Source organism: Corythoichthys intestinalis, chromosome 21, assembly GCF_030265065.1.
Source record: "Corythoichthys intestinalis isolate RoL2023-P3 chromosome 21, ASM3026506v1, whole genome shotgun sequence".
Taxonomy (NCBI): domain Eukaryota; kingdom Metazoa; phylum Chordata; class Actinopteri; order Syngnathiformes; family Syngnathidae; genus Corythoichthys; species Corythoichthys intestinalis.
Genome location: NC_080415.1, coordinates 16,820,535 through 16,839,958, shown reverse-complemented (window position 1 = coordinate 16,839,958; position 19,424 = coordinate 16,820,535). Strand labels below are relative to the sequence as shown.

General features: G+C 40.0%; 2 protein-coding genes and 1 non-coding gene across 6 annotated transcripts in view; 1 reads left to right on the top strand and 2 right to left on the bottom strand.

Moving 5' to 3' along the window:
• The window catches only part of calcoco2 (calcium binding and coiled-coil domain 2), a 30,382-nt gene extending 24,397 nt beyond the window's left edge, over positions 1–5,985 (bottom strand). The window contains exons 1-5 of one of the 3 annotated variants that reach the window (XM_057825990.1): positions 5,904–5,985; positions 5,550–5,599; positions 5,086–5,230; positions 4,871–4,973; positions 156–325 (exon numbers count right to left, since the gene is read on the bottom strand). In XM_057825990.1, coding sequence (XP_057681973.1) covers positions 156–325; positions 4,871–4,973; positions 5,086–5,229 — 417 coding nt within the window. In that variant the 5' untranslated portion in view covers position 5,230; positions 5,550–5,599; positions 5,904–5,985. Of the gene's footprint in view, positions 1–155; positions 326–4,870; positions 4,974–5,085; positions 5,231–5,549; positions 5,641–5,903 lie in introns of all 3 variants that reach the window. The other 2 variants (XM_057825988.1, XM_057825989.1) reach the window with 2 other exon arrangements.
• Positions 5,883–5,955, bottom strand: trnar-acg (transfer RNA arginine (anticodon ACG)). Its single transcript has one exon. It is a non-coding gene; the product is annotated as a tRNA-Arg (tRNA).
• A 217-nt stretch (positions 5,986–6,202) lies between the features above and the next one.
• The window catches only part of ttll6 (tubulin tyrosine ligase-like family, member 6), a 47,283-nt gene continuing 34,061 nt past the window's right edge, over positions 6,203–19,424 (top strand). For both annotated transcript variants that reach the window (XM_057825984.1, XM_057825982.1), the window contains exons 1-3: positions 6,203–6,619; positions 15,161–15,431; positions 15,746–15,878. The gene's annotated coding sequence lies outside the window, so the exon portion shown is untranslated. The remainder of the gene's footprint in view (positions 6,620–15,160; positions 15,432–15,745; positions 15,879–19,424) is intronic.

Here is a 19,424-nt window from a genome sequence, read left to right as displayed (position 1 = left end):
AAAATATACAGTATGGAATTCAAAGTCAAATTCACATAGCACAAATACAGTTTTTCCATGAAAGTCCAGAAGAGTGGAAGCTGTATCCACATTTTGTGTCTGAAAACTTTGGATCATATTGTTGAAGCTGATCTACTGTGTGTGTGTTTATTTACCTGTGTAGTAATGTACAGCAGGTCGTTGTCACAGCCGTTTGCTGCACTTTGCCCGTCTTCGTTGTCTGGCGCTTTGAAGCAAAACGGTGTGCTTGCACCGCAAACTTGACCTGAGCTGTCCACGTAGCAGAACTGGTAAAAGTCCAATTCGTCCTTTGGCAGGTAGTAATCTAACATGAAGAGCATCAACCATTGAGCAATAAAACAAGCTTTTAATGTTTTTTTTAAACTGTTATGGGCCTATAATAGGAGGTTGTCAATTGCTTATTCTAACAGTAAAGGGCGATCAACATTTTTTGTTGGGAGATACAAAATTATTTTTAAGGCTGTGTCAGTGAGACTTACTTAAAACAGTACTAGTATAGATTCATGTAGACCACATTCCCTTTATATTTCTAACTCCTGGAAAAACATGTTTTGATAGGAGAACTATTTGTAATCACTTTGGAGAATTTAAAGAACTTGAACGTAAAGGGAACCACAGAAGACTTGTAGGCTCTAATAAGCCACAATTGTTCTGTTTTACTAAAATATGTTATTAGAAACACATAAAATATTGCCATTGAATTGAAAATCTATTATATTTAGTACATGTTTTGACCTATGGAGGGCGCCATGTTTTAAGCGTGCAATGCATGCTCGGGGTGATGACGTAGATTTTCAGTCACTCGACGAATTCTACCGTGTTACTGCAATTCCTTCTATGCGGCGAGTCGTCCAACACATGTGCTCATTGGTTAAAAGCGGCTTGGACTTACTATTTGTGTTTTTATTGAGTCATTTGTTACTTTTTCATTGCCTCAAAATAATTTTTGCATGTGTTTCCCTCTCATACTTTTAAGCATTGTGTTTTCTTGAGGTAGCTTTGAAGCAGATTGTTGTTCTGTTGACCACATTAGTCACGTAGCATGTTTAAACCACCCTTATTTGATATTACTACGTTTAAGTATTTTCTTAAGGCATCTTTGGTATTTTCTGTCTGTATACATCTAAACAAAACAAGCTGAAAGTGCACGGTAGTACTTTGGGTGTTAAATTTGCCTCTTGTAGGACGTTTCGCCGATGTAGCACATTTCAGCAGAACACAGTTTTTTTTTCCTACTCTCGTCCCGTCTCATCCTGTCTTTCCTGTTCATTTTGCTTTTGCTGCTCGTTTTTTGAAATATCGACAGTGCTGTCATGTTCATTAATGTTCCTCTCAGGTTCAAATTGAAAGGGCTGTACAGATGACATATTTATGTCCATACACGGAGATTGGGGGGGGGGGGGGGGGGGCTAACCCCCAACCCCCTCCCGGTGGACGAAAATGTCACTGCATGTAATTAACTTTCCTTTAGATTAATTTTAAAATGAACACTTTGCCGGTAAAGCAGTTTCTATAAAGGTTTTAAAGCAATAAAACAAACAACAAAAATGAATGAAATGAACAAAAAAATATTTTCATAATGGATCAAAATTATTTTTCAAATACATCATGTGAATACCATCTTTAAGACAGCCATTTGCTTTGCTTAGCCAAAACCACCTGATGACAAACTCTGGCTGGAATATTCAGTCAAAAAGGATGCGGCGTCTACTTCTTTACTAGGTAATACAGAAAAACGCGCGTGCACACACGCGCACACACACAGCAAGGATGCCAGTATGTATGAGCATTGGACTAAGCTACTTTTCGAGCATATATCTTGTAAGTTAATTTTATTGCTAAGACTGCATTTCGGGGTCATCGTCAAACTCCGCCTATGTTTATGTTTATAGTCATAGTCTGGAAGCCTGGCAGCGTAACCATGTGATGTCAACGCCCTGCAACGTCAACAACAATGGCGACCTAGTGGTTAATTTTACAAATTGCATAAAAACGAAAACATCAAGAGGGTTTCAATATCAAATTATTTTAAATCATAATGATGTTTATTTTTTAAGAACTACAAGTCTATCTATCCATTGATTCCTTTAAAATGTAGAGGAGGAGATAAGCAGCAAAACAATAACTGGAATAAGTGGAAAGGCCCATGGACACCAGATGCATGATCGTTGCGGTTCCGGTCCGGTTCAGTGTTGACTGCGTGCCACGCAGTACGTCAAAAACAGGCAAATCATACTGGCTGCGCACGGCTGTGGTCCGCCAACTGCGTCCCCCCTTGAGCTCTCGCGTGATCGCGCGCGATAATGTACCATTTAAAACAACGATAAACACACGGAGTCAGAGAAGCAGAGAGAGAGCACATATTTTCTTTGCATATTGATATTTTAGTTATATCTGTCTTTTAATTCCAGATTGACTGCATCATGATGAGATCAGGGCTCCGTGTGTGGGGGGGAAGGGGGGCGGGGCTCTATTATGCCCTTGGTTGTGTCGGTGGGTTTATCTCTTTGTGCACATTTAAAAATTATGGCACATAACATCTCATAGAGCTGTTATAAACAACTGTTAAATAATATGTAATATTTATAAAATGGATAGCGAATTATATACTACACTAACTAAAAAAACAGCGTACTTGGAATTGGTGTCTCAACACTGCAGATTCCTGTGCCCAGCGCAAACTTGGTTTTTCTATGAAAAGTCAAGTGAAATGTAGGAAAGAAAGAGAAACGTCTTGAATAGACCACCAGGTCGAAACTTGTGGGTGTCTCTTTATTCTCTTTCGTACTTTTCCCCCTCGACTCTATACAAACCGACATTGTGTGTGCGCCGGGCACAAGAATTTCTACGGTGGAACCACTTCCAGATACGCTGCTTTTTTTTTTTTTTTCCCGCTCAAAGTTGTCAGCACCTCGTGCGTTTGATATCATTGCCAGAAAAACACATAATAGGACACCTTGCAGCTTCCTTTTTTATATTGTCCTCATAGAAAGGATCTGCTGCATCATAAATGATTTTGTGGGTTTCCACCTCCATGATGAAGCGCTCATCATCCATCTTCGCTCATGTTTAAACCGTGATTAGGCACCTGGGCTGTTACGTCCAGGCCCAGCTCCGCCCATTTTGTCGGATGCATGTCCGGCAGAAATAGAAAATAGCCTATTAGGCTCGAGCGTTTATGTCACAGCAGCACGGGATCGTGCGAGATTTGCGACAACGCAGCCATTGCGGAAGCACGTCTGCATCACGGGACATTTAAACTTAACGGCAAATATAATTGAACTACGAGTGCCAAAGATGGAAAAATATAGGGAAAACTTGCCAGTTCGATACAGAGACAAACTTGTTACCACGGCGAAGGACAGATATGTGAGCAATTTTAAGGATGTGAACAATGTTGACCCTCACGAGCAAGAATAAAGATGTCGACAAGCTTCCACCACTACGCGAAATGGACATCATGCTGTATTTAGTGTTTGGTGTATGTTACTACACTCATCAGCAATTCCGAAACTACAAATCGCTACAAAGCTACGAACAGTTTTGCTGCGGATGGGTGCAGGATCTTCACATTATGACCATAGCAAACGGCAACACCATGTTTCTAGCAAAGGTAGGCAATGTGTGTTTACATTAGTCTGTGACCACGGATGTACAAATTTTTTGTTGCATAAAATGTAGCCTGTGTACAAATTCTTTGCCACTCTCTCACGTCAAAATATTACAGCTTTTTCATTTAAGCAACGACAGTAATTATATCTTATGAAGACAATGCGCATGTGTAACGGGTACAAGTCCATGTGGCGCGTGGAAACCTCCCTGCCGATTCCTTCATGTAAGGACGCTAGTGGCTGTGCCGTTGGCTCGAGCTTATTGGCGCAGTGGTTACCGATCTTGCCTGCTGTGTGGAAGCGTCGTGGCGCGCAGGTCCGTGTCCCGGCCTAGTCAGAGGTAGGAGCGGAACGCAGGGCGGCGCTGACACAGGGGTTACAATGGTGCCGTGAACCCGGATCGGCAGCGAAGGTTTCGGGGGGTGAGTGTAACGGGTACACGCAAGTCCATGTAGAGCGTGGAAACCTCCCTGCCGATTCCTTCATGTAAGGACGCTAGCGGCTGTGCCGTTGGCTCAAGCTTATTGGCGCAGTGGTTACCGATCTTCCCTGCCGTGCGGGTTCGCGTCCCGGCCTAGTCAGAGGTGGGAGAGGAACGCGGGGCGGCGCTGACACAGGGGTTACACATGTATGCATGCTAGTTGTTTAGCTGTAGCTATAGCTAACAACAGGCCGAGTTAGGGCGTAAAGTTACTGAAATTTGCGTAAAAAAACGAAATTAACATACCGGAGTGGAAGTGCATAGAGCAAACTCAGTGTGTAACTGGAGAATCAAACGTTATGCCCTTCCTTCTGATCGAGGCCACCCATGCCATTCTTCGACGTTTGGTAAGTTCAGATATGACCTTTCCCTCGCATTTTCTCCATGTACGGATCCGGAAGAAACTCAATGGTGTTCCGTCGAGCTGTACATTCTCCTTTCTATTCGATCGGTTGTTGCAATTCTTTATCGCACAATAATTTCCAACCATTTTTAAAGAGCGACCTGTGTTGAAATGCCTCACTGTTTATGTTTCTCGCTTCCACAATGGCGATAGCGGCGGAAACCTTGCGAGTGCCACGTCATACGCTCGAGCCTAATATGACGCAGCCGGTATGCGTTGAACAATAGGATATAATGGGAACGGATTGGCTCCGGCGCTATTTTTTACCGAAGTCGGACCGGAAACACAATGATCACGCATGCGGTGTACTTGGGCCCGAAGAGTTAACAATCAAATCAAAACAAGGTGTCTCACCCTTAAAATAGGCATATCTAATCGATGACTGTTCTTGGCTAGAGTTCCCGCAAGACTCCACCCATACAAAGGTGTGATAGTCCTTGGTTGTGCTCCACCCCACCTGGATAAATAAAAGTGAAAATAAAATTTTAAATGGAGGGCGCCCTCAAATGCTTGAAAACATATTCCTATGGTGTCGTTCTATATGCTTTTAAGAAATGTTACATTTCTACCTTAAAGATGCCCACCCAATCACGTGGTCTGGGCAGAAAGTGAGCAGCCAGAGTGTAGCAGCAGCTAATGGAGGTTGCTGGCAGGTACGAGTGCGGGACGTCCCTGAACGCCACCTGGGAGAAGGCGGGAGTGGAGTTGTTCATGCTGAAAATAAACGAAAATATATATAATACAGTATCAGCCTTGGGTGAGTGAAGACAACAGGTGTCACCGTGCATGTCACTTCTGTTTTTCAAACTTTTCCCCCGTCGTCTTCTGCTTTTTGGAGTTTAGTCTGTGCTTGTTTACAAAATAAACGCCTGCGTTCAACGAGCTGCCCTCTTTAAACTACTTCCACCATTCAGTCAGCTTTAAGAAAATGGTCTGGCTTGTCACTTAGCTTCACGGCGACAATAAAAACCGGATAAGAATCACAACAAGACTTAAAATAATAACGTAATGCTTGTGTGAGGGGGTAACTTACATGTTTTCTTTGTTGCCACTTCGCTCGACGAGTAAAGTGAAACTCAACCACTGTGGTGCATTCAAGGACAACAAGAGATGCGTGACTTGTGCTATCACGTATCATTGAGAGAAAAATAGCCACAATAAAAAAAGAGAAAGTGGATAAGTAGTGTCTTGTAGTTTTGTTTACACGAACAGTATTTTAACATCTACTGTGCTTAAATATTATGGTCAGAAAGACAAAATTGAGTGGGTAGTCTAGTGGGAAGGAAAACGTGAACTTTATCCTCTCGACAGATAACACCGCGCGAAGTCCACTACGTAGATTATCCGGTTAAAATATAAAAATAGTCGAGCTAGCCAGGAGTCGAACCTAGAATCTTCTGATCCGTAGTCAGACGCGTTATCCATTGCGCCACTAGCCCGTTGGAAACTGGGTTTGGCGCATCCGAAGCGAAAGCACTACAGTTTTCCGATCACATGATCAGGTCGGGAACTTTTGGGAATGACAGCCAATCAGATCGGGAGCCGCTATTGGCGGCCATTTTACAACCAAGAACGCTATTGGCTGTCATGCCAAAGAAATGGGAGAACGCTATTGACGCTATTGGCTGGCATTTCAAAGAATGAACCTCGACTATAGACCCTACCCACCTACGTCACAAAACCACGTGCTCGCTGTATGGTTCCGCCCACTTGTCCGTCATTTTGACTCTGTATTAGCATTGTTTTCAATTGATGGCGGAATTTAAAATGCATTTCATGGAAGACCCGGTGCTTTCTGATGCCGCAAACTCACTGGATCTGTTGCATAAAAGGCGTTATGAGGAAAAGCTTCGTTCTATACAGTCGCCAGATCCATATTTGATGCCCAAATCGATGTTTTTCGACCCACTGTCTTCGCCCTGTCTGCCTGACATCTGCTACGCTGATATTTACAATTATCTTGTCCACACAAAATCAGCCTATTCTCACGAAAATTTGAAAAACTTCAAGCGCTTGGAGGCTTATAAATACTTCGTTGCTGGTTGGGTGAAACAGGTCCTCGTCCACGAAAATTCGGCAGGAATCTATCTTGTGCTTGGAAAGGTGAGTTACGAAATTTTCAATTCAAAATCTTTTGTTATTGCTAACATCCACTGTCAAGTCTAATGTATTTCATGTCGTTTGTCAATGGAGTTAAGGCTTTTAATGTTTATATGGTTTAGCGATAGCACTCTCACTACATACATACGTGTATGTTGTCGGCGATTAGCCTAGCAATGATCTTAATTGTGGTTATTTGTCAGCCCAAAACCCTCTAAGTATATCTTAAATACATCTTACCGGATATAAAATGACTACTACATAGTCTGTGGTGATTTTTTGGTGCCCAGTTTTCACGTCGAATTGCAGCCGTCCATTTCGCTCTCCTCTTTGGATCCCTCGGAATACGGTAAAACTTCAAGTCTCTCCTTCCATCTTCTCTGTTAGTGCAACCAACAGCCACACACGCCTTCACCATTTTGATTATTAATGTTAAGGAGCAGAAAAACACGCCGTAAATAGGAGGAATGTACGTAGCCGTAACAGGTTAACACTATGTTTTGACGGACAATTGGGCGGTACCATTCAGGAGAGCGGAGTTGTGACGTCACGTGGGTAGGGTCTATAGACCCTACCCACCGACGTCACAAAATCACGTGATCGCTGTATTGTTCCGCCCCCTTGTCCGTCATTTTGTGTCTGTATTATCAATGGTCTCAATTGATCGAGCAATTTATAATGCATTTCATGGAAGACCCGGTGCTTTCGGATGCCGTAAACTCACTTAATGCGTTGCATAAAAGGCGTTATGTGGAAAAGCTTCAGTTTATCCATTTGCCAGATCCATATTTCATGCCTAAATCGATGTTTTTCGACCCGCTGTCTTCGCCGTATTTGCCTGACATCTGCTAGCTACCCTGATATGTACAACTATCTTGTCCACACAAAATCAGCCTATTCTCACGAAAGTTTGAAAAACTTTAAGAGCTTGGAGGCTTATAAATACTTTGTTGCTGGTTGGGTGAAACAGGTCCTCGTCCACGAAAATTCGGCAGGAATCTATCTTGTGCTTTGAAAGGTGAGTTACGAAATTTTCAATTCAAAATCTTTTGTTCTTGCTAACATCCACTGTCAAGTCTAATGTATTTCATGTCATTTGTCAATGGAGCTAGGGCTTTTAATGTTTATATGGGTTAGCGATAGCACTCTCACTACATACATACGTGTATGTTGTCGGCGATTAGCCTAGCAATGATCTTAATTGTGGTAGTCAGCCCAAAACCCTCTAAATATGTATTAAATGCATCTTACCAGATATAAAATGACTACTACATAATCTGTGGTAATCATTTGGAGCCCAGTTTTCTCGTCGAATTGCAGCATCCCATCTCGCTCTCTCCTCTCCGGTTCTCTCGGAATCCGGTAGAACTTCAAGTCTCTCCGTCTATCTTCTCTGTTATTGCAAACGACCGCCACACACGCCTTCACCATTTTGATTAATAATGTTAACGAGCAGAAAAACACGCCGTAAATAGGAGGAATGTACGTAGCCGTAACAGGTAAACACGATGTGTTGACGGACAATTGGGCGGCACCAGTCAGGAGGGCGGAGTTGTGACGTCACGTTGGTAGGGTCTATTACTCGCTCGCAGCCTCTACGCCCCTCCAAACCACGCCTGCTATTGGTATGGTGGCGCGAAGAATTCGTTTACTGTTTACTGGGACAATAGGCCCTAGCCCAATTCTTTACCCTAAACTTAACTAGACACAGGAGTATTGTGGATATTGTGATAACTCGATTTTAACCTTTGAATGTTGTGAATCAAACGTTGTTAAAATTCCATTCCATTCCCTTATTCCATAATTTTCCTTTTGTTCTGTCAACTTTCGACATGTGAAAGTTTTAAAACTGTTTTATCGTTTAAAGATAGATTCAAGTCAAGATTTTGCCAATTTAGCAGTATTTTAGATTAAAAAGGTAATTAGATTCGTTAGGAAAGTTCACTACAACAGAGCCTTCAGAGAAGTCTACTGCTTTAAGATGACGGCTGTTTACTAATTCCAGCAAGTCTGTCATATCGCATCTAGTTCTCTATAGACCCTACTCACCTACGTCACAAAATGGGCGTGTTGCTGTTTCCGGCCGCCATATTGTACCTCTTTTTCAGACCTATTCTCATTGTTTTCAATTAGTCGAGCAAGTTATAGAGCAATTCATGGAAGCCCCGGTGTTATCTGACGCTGTAAACTCATTGGATCCGTTGCATAAAAGGCGTTACGTGGAAAAGCTTCAGTTTATCCATTCGCCAGATCCGTATTTGATGCCTAAATCGATGTTTTTCGACCCGCTGGCTTCGCCTGACATCTGATATCCTGATATTTACAACTATCTTGTCCACACAAAATCAGCCTATTCTCACGAAAGTTTGAAAAACTTTAAGAGCTTGGAGGCTTATAAATGCTACGTTGCTGGTTGGGTGAAACATGTCCTCGTACACGAAAATTCGGCAGGAATCTTGTGCTCGGAAGGTGAGTTACGAAATTTTCAATTCAAAATCTTTTGTTCTTGCTAACATCCACTGTCAAGTCTAATGTATTTCATATCATTTGTCAATGTAGCTAGGGCTTTTAATGTTTATATGGTTTAGCGATAGCACTCTCACTATATACATATATAATACGTAATAAATATGAAGTGCGATAGCACTACTCCAGATTGTCCCTAGTTGAATTTATTTTTTGGCTTTTGACCTCAATAGTTAAATTGTAAATTAATTGTATGACAACTGTCTGATTATCCCCTTATAATTATATATTTTCAGGTAGTTCATTCACAACGTCTGAGTGTATGTTGTCGGCGATAAGCCTAGCAATGATCTTAATTGTGGTTGTCAGCCCAAAACCCTCTAAATATATATTAAATGCATCTTACCAGATATAAAATGACTACTACATAATCTGTGGTAGTTGTTTGGAGCCCAGTTTTCTCGTCGAATTGCAGCAGTCAATCTCGGTCTCCTCTTCGGGTCTCTCGGAATACGGTAAAAATTCAAGTCTCTCCGTCTATCTTCTCTGTTTTTGCAACTGACCGCCACACACGACTTCACCATTTTGATTATTAATGTTAACGAGCAGAAAAACACGCCATAATAGGAGGAATTTACGAAGCGCTAATGCATTAACATGACTAGTATCCGGACAACATGGCGCAGGGGCGTGGCTGTGACATCACGTGAGTAGGGTCTATATATGTGCTAACGCCGCCGAGTCTGTCATTTCGCATCTAGGTCTATATCGATGTGATATCTACTGTAGCAACATGTGGGTGTCGTTTGTAGCAACGTGGGTGTAGTTTGTAACAAATGGGCATTGTTTGTAGTGGTTGTCGGTTGCAGTCATGTATTATTGGAGAATCAGAGTTCTTTCATGAATGCTAAAGTGGCAACCAACATTTACGTTCATATGTGCAGTAACTCCTCAGGGAAAGCTGGACCATTTTTTGAAAAAACAGCTGATGATGTTCCGAGTTTCTCAATGAAGTGGCAGCCAACAGCGTTCCATGTTCCTCAGATTGCTTCACAAAAACAGCAACAACCAGACAGATATTTGAAATTTTCAGACGGAACGAAAACATTGAAAATGGTGAGATTATTTAAAATTTAAGGCTACTAACCTGTTATTAAAAAATACTCAGTGTCCTTGTATTTTATAAGACCAATGACCATAGTTTAGCCTAGTTAATATACATACAGTATATCTACTTGCCTGAGTTAGGCTGTTGTTTTAAAAGCACAGTGGTCAGTGACTTTTTTCCAAATTAATCCCTTTTATTTATTTACTATTATTCATTAGATGTATGTAAAATGTACTGTATTTGCCTTTACCATGACTGGGAATCGAACCAACTTTTGAGAGCTATTTGCGCCGCGAGCCCAATGCAATGTATTTTGCCTGTATCGCAACAACTGCCTTTAGGGGGAGACAAACTCTTTTTGTTCGTACTGCTCTGTGGAATTATTCTAAATCAATTTACAGCAGTATCTCGCGACCTGTTTGAAAGTTTTTTGGTGTTTTTTAAAAAATATTTCATTAAGGTAAAACATTTTTAGTTTTTTTCACGTATTATCTCATTCGAAAAAAAAAAAAAACATGACAAAATGAAAATAGCAGTACAGTGATCCCCCGCTACTTTGCGCTTCAAACTTCGCGCCCTCCGGCCATCTCAGATTTTTTTCAATTATAAGAATATATAATACAGTATTTTATTTAAAAATGTTAAATAAATGTTATGTCGTTAAAATCGGGGCATCATTCATTATGTTCGCTCATGCTCGTGCCTCGATTTAGCGGAGTCAGGATCCGGACTGACAAACCCTAACCTGAATTACTAGCGTGCTATCCATTATCTTTTCGACCTGTTTTGCTGTTTGGGTTGCTTATTATAGGATTATATCGCTGTATTAGATACATTAGATGGTTAAATTGTAAACCCCAAGGTCGTAAGCTTCGAGGTTAAACACAATTATGTGTTATATTATGTGTTATGTACTCACCTGAATACTGTATGTTGATTTGTGTGAATTATGTAGACTTGTTTTCCTCAGTCAAAGCAATCACGGGAACTTAGCTGTACCTTCTAAAAAGAATGGCCGGACATCATTCTTGGGGTTTAATTTACTTTAAATGGAGCATCTTACAACAGGATTGCGATGTAGCACACTCATTAGTTTACCATAATATCACTACAGTATTTGTCTTTTACAACACTGCTTTTTTGGGGCAGAATAGAATTGGTAAAATCAAAAGTTCAACAGGCATCCACTGACATCTAGCGGTTAGCAGAAATAACTGCAGAACGTTTTTAACCTACAAAGCCTTCATTTTAAGCAACACAAATAACTTCTCAATGAATTAGAGGTGCAACAATGCATTCACATTCTTAATTGAAAATTATTTAAAAAGCCCACTTGCAAAAATTAAAATATTATGGTGTTGGAATTTAACCCCCGTAATTCCACTGGAAATATTTTTTGCACAGAATTTGTTCTGTCAAAGAAGCATGGCACGGCCCTGTGGTAACGGTTACATCTCTTTTTCATACAAGTCGATGTGTCCTTTCACCCAACCACTATGAAATGACAATGAGTGGAGAAAACATCTTTAAGATATAATGGTAAATGGACAGTACTCATATAGCACATTTATCTACATGATTACTTTACATTAGCACACATTTACCCTTTCACGCACACATTTACACACCAGTGGTGCTGCTGCCGTGCAAGGCGCTGCCAACCCATTGGGTTCAGTGCCTTGCCCAAGGGCACCTTGACAGTGGGCAGTTGTAGCCAGGAATTGAACCGCTGACCCTTCGGTCCAAGGACAACTCGAGCTACCAACTACGCCACGGCCGCACACAAATAGATAAAATAAAGTTTCTGTTACAAAATGTTTCTTGAAGTGTTTGTTATTTACTATGTACCAGGATGGGTGTTCAAAACCTTTTTTAAGTGAGAAACTTGAAGAAAATTTCAAAGATCTCAAAAATGTGTATTTTTAACTCACCTGATTTGAACTACTTTTCAGGTGTCAGAAAATGCCCTCCTGCTCAAATTTTCCTTCCACCAGAAAATGGAGATTTTAAGCTTTCCAGTGATGCATCACACATGCATATAGCACACATTTTGAAATTTGGCCAAATTGGGGGCCTCATAGCGGCAGAACTTCAAGCCACCTGAGTGTTTTCTGCCATTTATATATACCTGTATATATGTATAAATATTTACAAGCATATGTTTATATGTATTTCCTTGCTTGGGGGCTATTGCCCCTAGTGTCCCGATCACTACTGGCCCCACTGTTGCCTTCCCTCCCCACATTTTCTCCAACTCTTCCTTCAACCCTTGATATTTCTCCAGCTTTTCGTGTTCTTTTTTTTCCTGATGTTGCTATCGTTCGGGTTTGCTACATCTACAGTGCCTTGCAAAAGTATTCGGCCCCCTTGAACCTTGCAACCTTTCGCCACATTTCAGGCTTCAAACATAAAGATATAAAATTTTAATTTTTTGTCGAGAATCAACAACAAGTGGGACACAATCGTGAAGTGGAACAAAATTTATTGGATAATTTAAACTTTTTTAACAAATAAAAAACTGAAAAGTGGGGCGTGCAATATTATTCGGCCCCCTTGCGTTAATACTTTGTAGTGCCACCTTTTGCTCCAATTACAGCTGCAAGTCGCTTGGAGTATGTTTCTATCAGTTTTGCACATGAAGAGACTGACATTCTTGCCCATTCTTCCCTGCAAAACAGCTCGAGCTCAGTGAGGTTGGATGGAGAGTGTTTGTGAACAGCAGTCTTCAGCTCTTTCCACAGATTCTCGATTGGATTCAGGTCTGGACTTTGACTTGGCCATTCTAGCACCTGGATAAGTTTATTTTTGAACCATTCCATTGTAGATTTGGCTTTATGTTTTGATCATTGTCCTGTTGGAAGATAAATCTCCGTCCCAGTCTCAGGTCTTGTGCAGATACCAACAGGTTTTCTTCCAGAATGTTCCTGTATTTGGCTGCATCCATCTTCCCGTCAATTTTAACCATCTTCCCTGTCCCTGCTGAAGAAAAGCAGGCCCAAACCATGATGCTGCTACCACCATGTTTGACAGTGGGGATGGTGTGTTCAGGGTGATGAGCTGTGTTGCGTTTACGCCAAACATATCGTTTTGCATTGTTGGCTTTCTTCTTGCCACTCTTCCATAAAGGCCAGATTTGTGCAGTGTACGACTGATTGTTGTCCTATGGACAGACTCTCCCACCTCAGCTGTAGATCTCTGCAGTTCATCCAGAGTGATCATGGGCCTCTTGGCTGCATCTCTGATCAGTTTTCTCCTTGTTTGAGAAGAAAGTTTGGAAGGATGGCCTGGTCTTGGTAGATTTGCAGTGGTCTGATGCTCCTTCCATTTCAATATGATGGCTTGCACAGTGCTCCTTGAGATGTTTGAAGCTTGGGAAATCTTTATGTATCCAAATCCGGCTTTAAACTTCTCCACAACAGTATCTCGGACCTGCCTGGTGTGTTCCTTGGTTTTCATAATGCTCTCTGCACTTTAAGCAGAACCCTGAGACTATCACAGAGCAGGTGCATTTATACGGAGACTTGATTACACACAGGTGGATTCTATTTATCATCATCGGTCATTTAGGACAACATTGGATCATTCAGAGATCCTCACTGAACTTCTGGAGTGAGTTTGCTGCACTGAAAGTAAAGGGGCCGAATAATATTGCACGCCCCACTTTTCAGTTTTTTATTTGTTAAAAAAGTTTAAATTATCCAATAAATGTTGTTCCACTTCACGATTGTGTCCCACTTGTTGTTGATTCTTGACAAAAAAATTAAATGTCATATCTTTATGTTTGAAGCCTGAAATGTGGCGAAAGGTTGCAAGATTCAAGGGGGCCGAATACTTTTGCAAGGCACTGTATCACTACTGCAGTCTTCTGATGTTTATCCACCACCAAGTCAGGCTGGTTGGCCATTACAGGTTTGTCTGCCTGAATCTGGAACTCCCACAGGATCTTGGCTCAGTTGTTCTCGACCACCTTTGGAGGTGTTGCCCACCTTGACTCTGGGGTCTCCAGTCCGTACTCGGCACAGATGTTCCTGTATGCCTACTACCTGGTTATGTCGTTCCATGTATGCCTTGCCTGCCAGCATCTTACCCCCTGCTGTGATTTGCTGGACTGTCTCAGGGGCCTCTTTGAGGACCTGAGCGTGAGGCAGGTCCTGACTCTTGAGGACTTGAGGGTGAGGCAGGTCTTCAAGAGTCAGCTGAATGGCAAGAATAAGATCCAGGCCATTAACAGCTATGCCCTACCAGTAATCAGATAGCCTGCTGGCTTCATATCCTGGTCACTGGAAAAGATGCCGACATCAAGATAAGGAAGCTCCTTACAATGCACGGAGGGTTTCACCCTAAATCCAGCATCCTGAGGCTCGACACAAAGCGGAAAGGGGGAGGGGGGTGGACTAGTGAGCTTCGGAGCCACTATCCAGGAGGAAACTATATCCCTCCAAGAGTACATCATGAAAATGGCCCCCAGTGATGATCTGCTCAGTTAATCAAGTCATATCTGTTTTTCCAATGCTGTTAAATCTGAATAAATACATTGAACACACACACAAAAATGAATAAATTCATGTAAATAAGTAAGTAAGTGGGTCATTAACCACGAAAAACGAAGGATCACTATATTGTTTTACTTTGGAATATTTTACCTAAATTACTTATTATGTTCATTTACTTTTGTATGGTCAACTTAGTGTAATCCAATTTAAGTTACTGTTCATTTTGTTTAATTAAGTGAATAACTTATTACTACTAATTAAACTACTAATTAAATAAAACAGTAAAACTATGATACGTTTACGATAAAATTTTTTAAAAAAGTTTCCTTAGACATGAAAAAAATAATAGGAGCAGAGTAATAACATTTAATATTAAAAAAGAAATTGGATAATATATTTTTATTTTGGATTCACAAATGGGTCTACACATACTGTGATCATATTCACATTAGTTTCAACAGCGTCTCCGCCCATCAGTTAACGAGACCAACGAGAGGAGGCAACTACCAATCAGCAAGGAGCAAGCCAACATCCAATCAGAGTTGAGAAGGCCAGCACTTCCGTGTTGCTGATTGGCTAAGGGCAGAAGCGGCCATGAGTGTGAAACTCCCATTTGATTTGACTGTCAACGCATTGGTGTTTGACTCTCATAAGTCAAGAACAGAGACGCCGAAGCCGGAAAAAAAAAAAAAAAAAAAAACCCACGACGAAGCAGCGGTTCTTCCGGAAGCACACTCTGCAAGAACAGGTTCGTGACGTTTGCTGACATTAGAGCTAACTAGTTAGCAACAAATTTTGTTGTCGCCTCGGTGACGGGGTAGCGTTTGGTTTCCATGACAACATGAAAGGAAGTCGTAAACTGCAGCGTCAACCTTTTCACTCGAAAAAAAAGCTTACAACTTCATTATAGGACGTATGTGCGAAATTGTTTTTAACTTTGTGGTGATTTTAGCTACACTTTCTATTTCTGATAATCCAACAGGTGCATTTTGCAAGGGATGCACATTTTCATGCATTTTTACAGGATGGTAATGCTGATTATAACGTGTTTTTGAAACACAGCCAAGCCAACATTGGACTTTTCTTAAAACTACATCGAGTGGGGACGTGCATTGAAATTAAATTGCATGAAGATAAGCTTCAAATGTTGAAAAGAAGTGACTGAAGTTTGGAGTTCCCCTTACCTATATCTCTGGTGAGTGTTCTGTCTGAGGTTACTGACAAACCTGCTTATTGAACACTTTTCTTGCTAGGATTTACCATTTTTTAGAGTACTACTGTATTTTCCCACTACCAAACACTTAGCAACAAATGTTATATTTTGAAAAATGATGCAAAAACACGTTCCCTCCAAAAAGATGTTTAAATAAAAAAAAACTTTTATTTATAGAGCACTGTAAAAAGTGGGGGTTGGACTATTTGGAGATTATTCGTGGCTCTGTTTTAATAAAGTCAGCAATGCTGCTTGTAGTAATTTTGCAACTTGGCCCCTTAAAGAATTAATTTATTCTGTAATGGCATTGATTATAAATCATAACATTAATATGGCATTTCAAGTCAAGAGCATAGGTTTGGACTCAACATTGGTGGGGACGATATAACAGCATAACCTGCACGTACACTTTTAGCCTGGGACGCGACATTTATAAAACCAAACAGACTGGGGAACGGGTGTCAGAGCTACATTTTTCACCAAAAGGAATCTAATTAATTGATAGGCTAAATAATCAATGCAAAATAAATCTATTGACTTATACTAACTTTCATTTGTATTGGTTCAGGCGATACACCGTTAGATTCAAACCTTTGTTTTCAAAGACTGCAAAAGAAACATTCAGATAACTCTCCCAGCATAAATGTCTTGATTTTATTAGCAAATTGAAATTGCAATATTTGAACACAAATTATATTAACATACACAATAAATACAACCTTTTTAATCATCAATTAACTATCTACAAAGGGGTAATCCTTAGTTCACTACATATCTCACAGTTTAATTAACATTAACGGTAGAAAACATAAAGGAGGATATTTCTATCAACGCAGCTTCCTCCTCGAGTTTGAAAAATTTACACAGATTAATGTTATGCTAACTCTGATGCAGGTCGAACTTTCAGTAGTAAAACTATTGGTATGTTCCTCACCTCCACAACATTGACGTCTTTTTACATTACTTTTCAACTTTCTGTTGGGCTGTGAATAGGTGTGTGTGGGGGGGAGGGGGTCAAGTCATCAGCCAATCAAACGCACGTTTGGGGGAAAAAATGGACTGGCACATTCAGCAAGTGAAAAGGGGTAAATGTAAATCTGAACATAATGAAAGTACTGTAATTCACTTAATATACTTTAACTCACTTAATATCGGTCGGGTCAACTCTGTCCTTACAACATATGGGAAGACAATCTGAATGACCTGTATAACTGAAGCCATTATACAGTATAATGCAAATAAGGTTGCTTAAAAGTTGGTGGGGACCAGTGTTGTTAATCTTAGTTTAAAAAAGTAATTAATTACAGTTACAAACTACTTCTCCAAAAAAGTAATTGTGTTAGTAACTCAGTTACCTGAATGTAAAAGTAATTAGTTACTTGACAAAGTAACGGGGGATAATTTTCATGTCCCCCCCCCCCCCCCCCCCAAAAAAAAAAAAAAAAAAAAAAAAACTGGTCACACAATCTAAATGTTAAAGGGTTTTTGGGACAATTGGCCCTAGCCCAATTCTTTACCCTAATCTTAACTAGACACAGGGGTGTTGCGGATATTGCGATAACTAGATAATAACCTTTGCTATGTGTGGAAGTCATTTAATGTTGTGAATCAATCGTTAAAGTTGTTAAAATTGCTCCTGTTATTGCATTAGTTCACTTCCGTCTATCTTTGACATGTGTAAGTTTCAAAACTGTTTCATCATTTAAAGATAGATTTAAGTTTTGCCGGTTTAGGAGCATTTTAGATAAAAAGTGACTTACGTTCGCCAGGAAGGTTCTCTACAACAGAGCCTTCATGAGAAGTCCACTGCTTTAAGATGGCGGCTGTTTACCAATGCATCTAGTTCTTTATTATATATGTTGCTAATGTCGCCGTGTCTGTCATTTGCATTTAGTTCTGTGTATATGTGATATCTACCGAAGCATCATGTAGGCGTAGTTTGTAAGCTATCTATGGAGATAGAATAGTGCCAAAAGAAGTGAGGTTGTAAAATGAAAATTATCCCTGAAAGTGACCAATTTTAACTAAAAAAACACTTGTATTTCCAAAATTTGCGTTGTAAAATAAACATGAAAAAAACTCAAAGGAATAAATTGTTCTACAAGTTGTTTTTTTCTGTTTGCAAGTATTTTTTTTGTTCTACAGGTGTTTTTTCTTCACTACGCGTTAAAAATTACCAATTACAAGTGCACAAGTTTTGTCACACTATTGTCGAGTTTTATGAGTCAAAAAAGATACTCGTAACCTATACCTGTAAAATTACTAATTTTAACTTGTAAAACAAAACAACATGTATTTCCAAATTTTGCGTTGTGAAATAAACATGAAAAAAACACAATGTAAAAAAATTTTCTACAAGTGTTTTTTTTCCATTTACAAGTGATTTTTTTGTTCTACGGGTGTTTTTTCTTTACTACAGGTTAAAAACCACCAATTACAACCTCACGAGTTTTGTCTATGCTTGCTGATGGTTGCTCACACCTGGTCGTGAAGAACTATTCACTAGATTGTGTTCTTAACGTCTTTTTTTGACCACGACTTTGAATGATATTTTTGTGTTTGTGTTTTACAACAGATTATTTCGATGTACAAATAGTTTTTTTCGTCTGTGGTTACAAGTGACTTTTGTCTCTGAAAACGCAACAAGGGGGAGACAAAACTCGTGAGATTGTAATTGGTGGTTTTTAACCTGTAGCAAAGAAAAAACACCCGTAGAACAAAAAAATCACTTGTAAACGAAAAAAAAAAACACTTGTAGAATGTTTTTTTTACATTGTTTTTTTCATGTTTATTTCACAACGCAAAATTTGGAAATACAAGTTGTTGTTTTTTTGTTCTACAAGTTAAAATTTGTCATTTTACCGTTTTTTTTATTTTTTTATTTTAAAACTAGGTTACGAGTATCTTTTTTGGCTCATAAAACTCGACAAGAATGTGACAAAACCTGTGCACTTGTAATTGGTAATTTTTAACCCGTAGTGAAGAAAAAACACCTGTAGAACAAAGAAAAAAATACTTGCAAACAGAAAAAAACAACTTGTAGAACAATTTATTCCTTCGAGTTTTTTCATGTTTATTTTACAACGCAAAATTTGGAAATACAAGTGTTTCTTAGTTAAAATTGGTCATTTTACAGGGATAATTTTCATTTAACAACCTCACTTCTTTTGGCACTATTCTATCTCCATACTATCGGCTACAGTCAGGTATTATTGGAGCCACCTAGCATAGTAGCATCGCGTTTGCAACGGCGTCACACTCCCTTGCTTCCTCCCCACTCCTGCTCTGCTCTCTTGTCTCCGTGCGTCCGTCTTTTTCAGACTTTTCTCGCGTCAGTCAACAAACATCGCAACGTACAGTGCCTTGGAAAAGTATTTGGCCCCCTTGAACCTTGCAACCTTTTGCCACATTTCAGGCTTCAAACATAAAGATATAAAATTTTAATTTTTTGTCAAGAATCAACAACAAGTGGGACACAATCGTGAAGTGGAACAAAATTTACTGGATAATTTATACTTTTTTAACAGA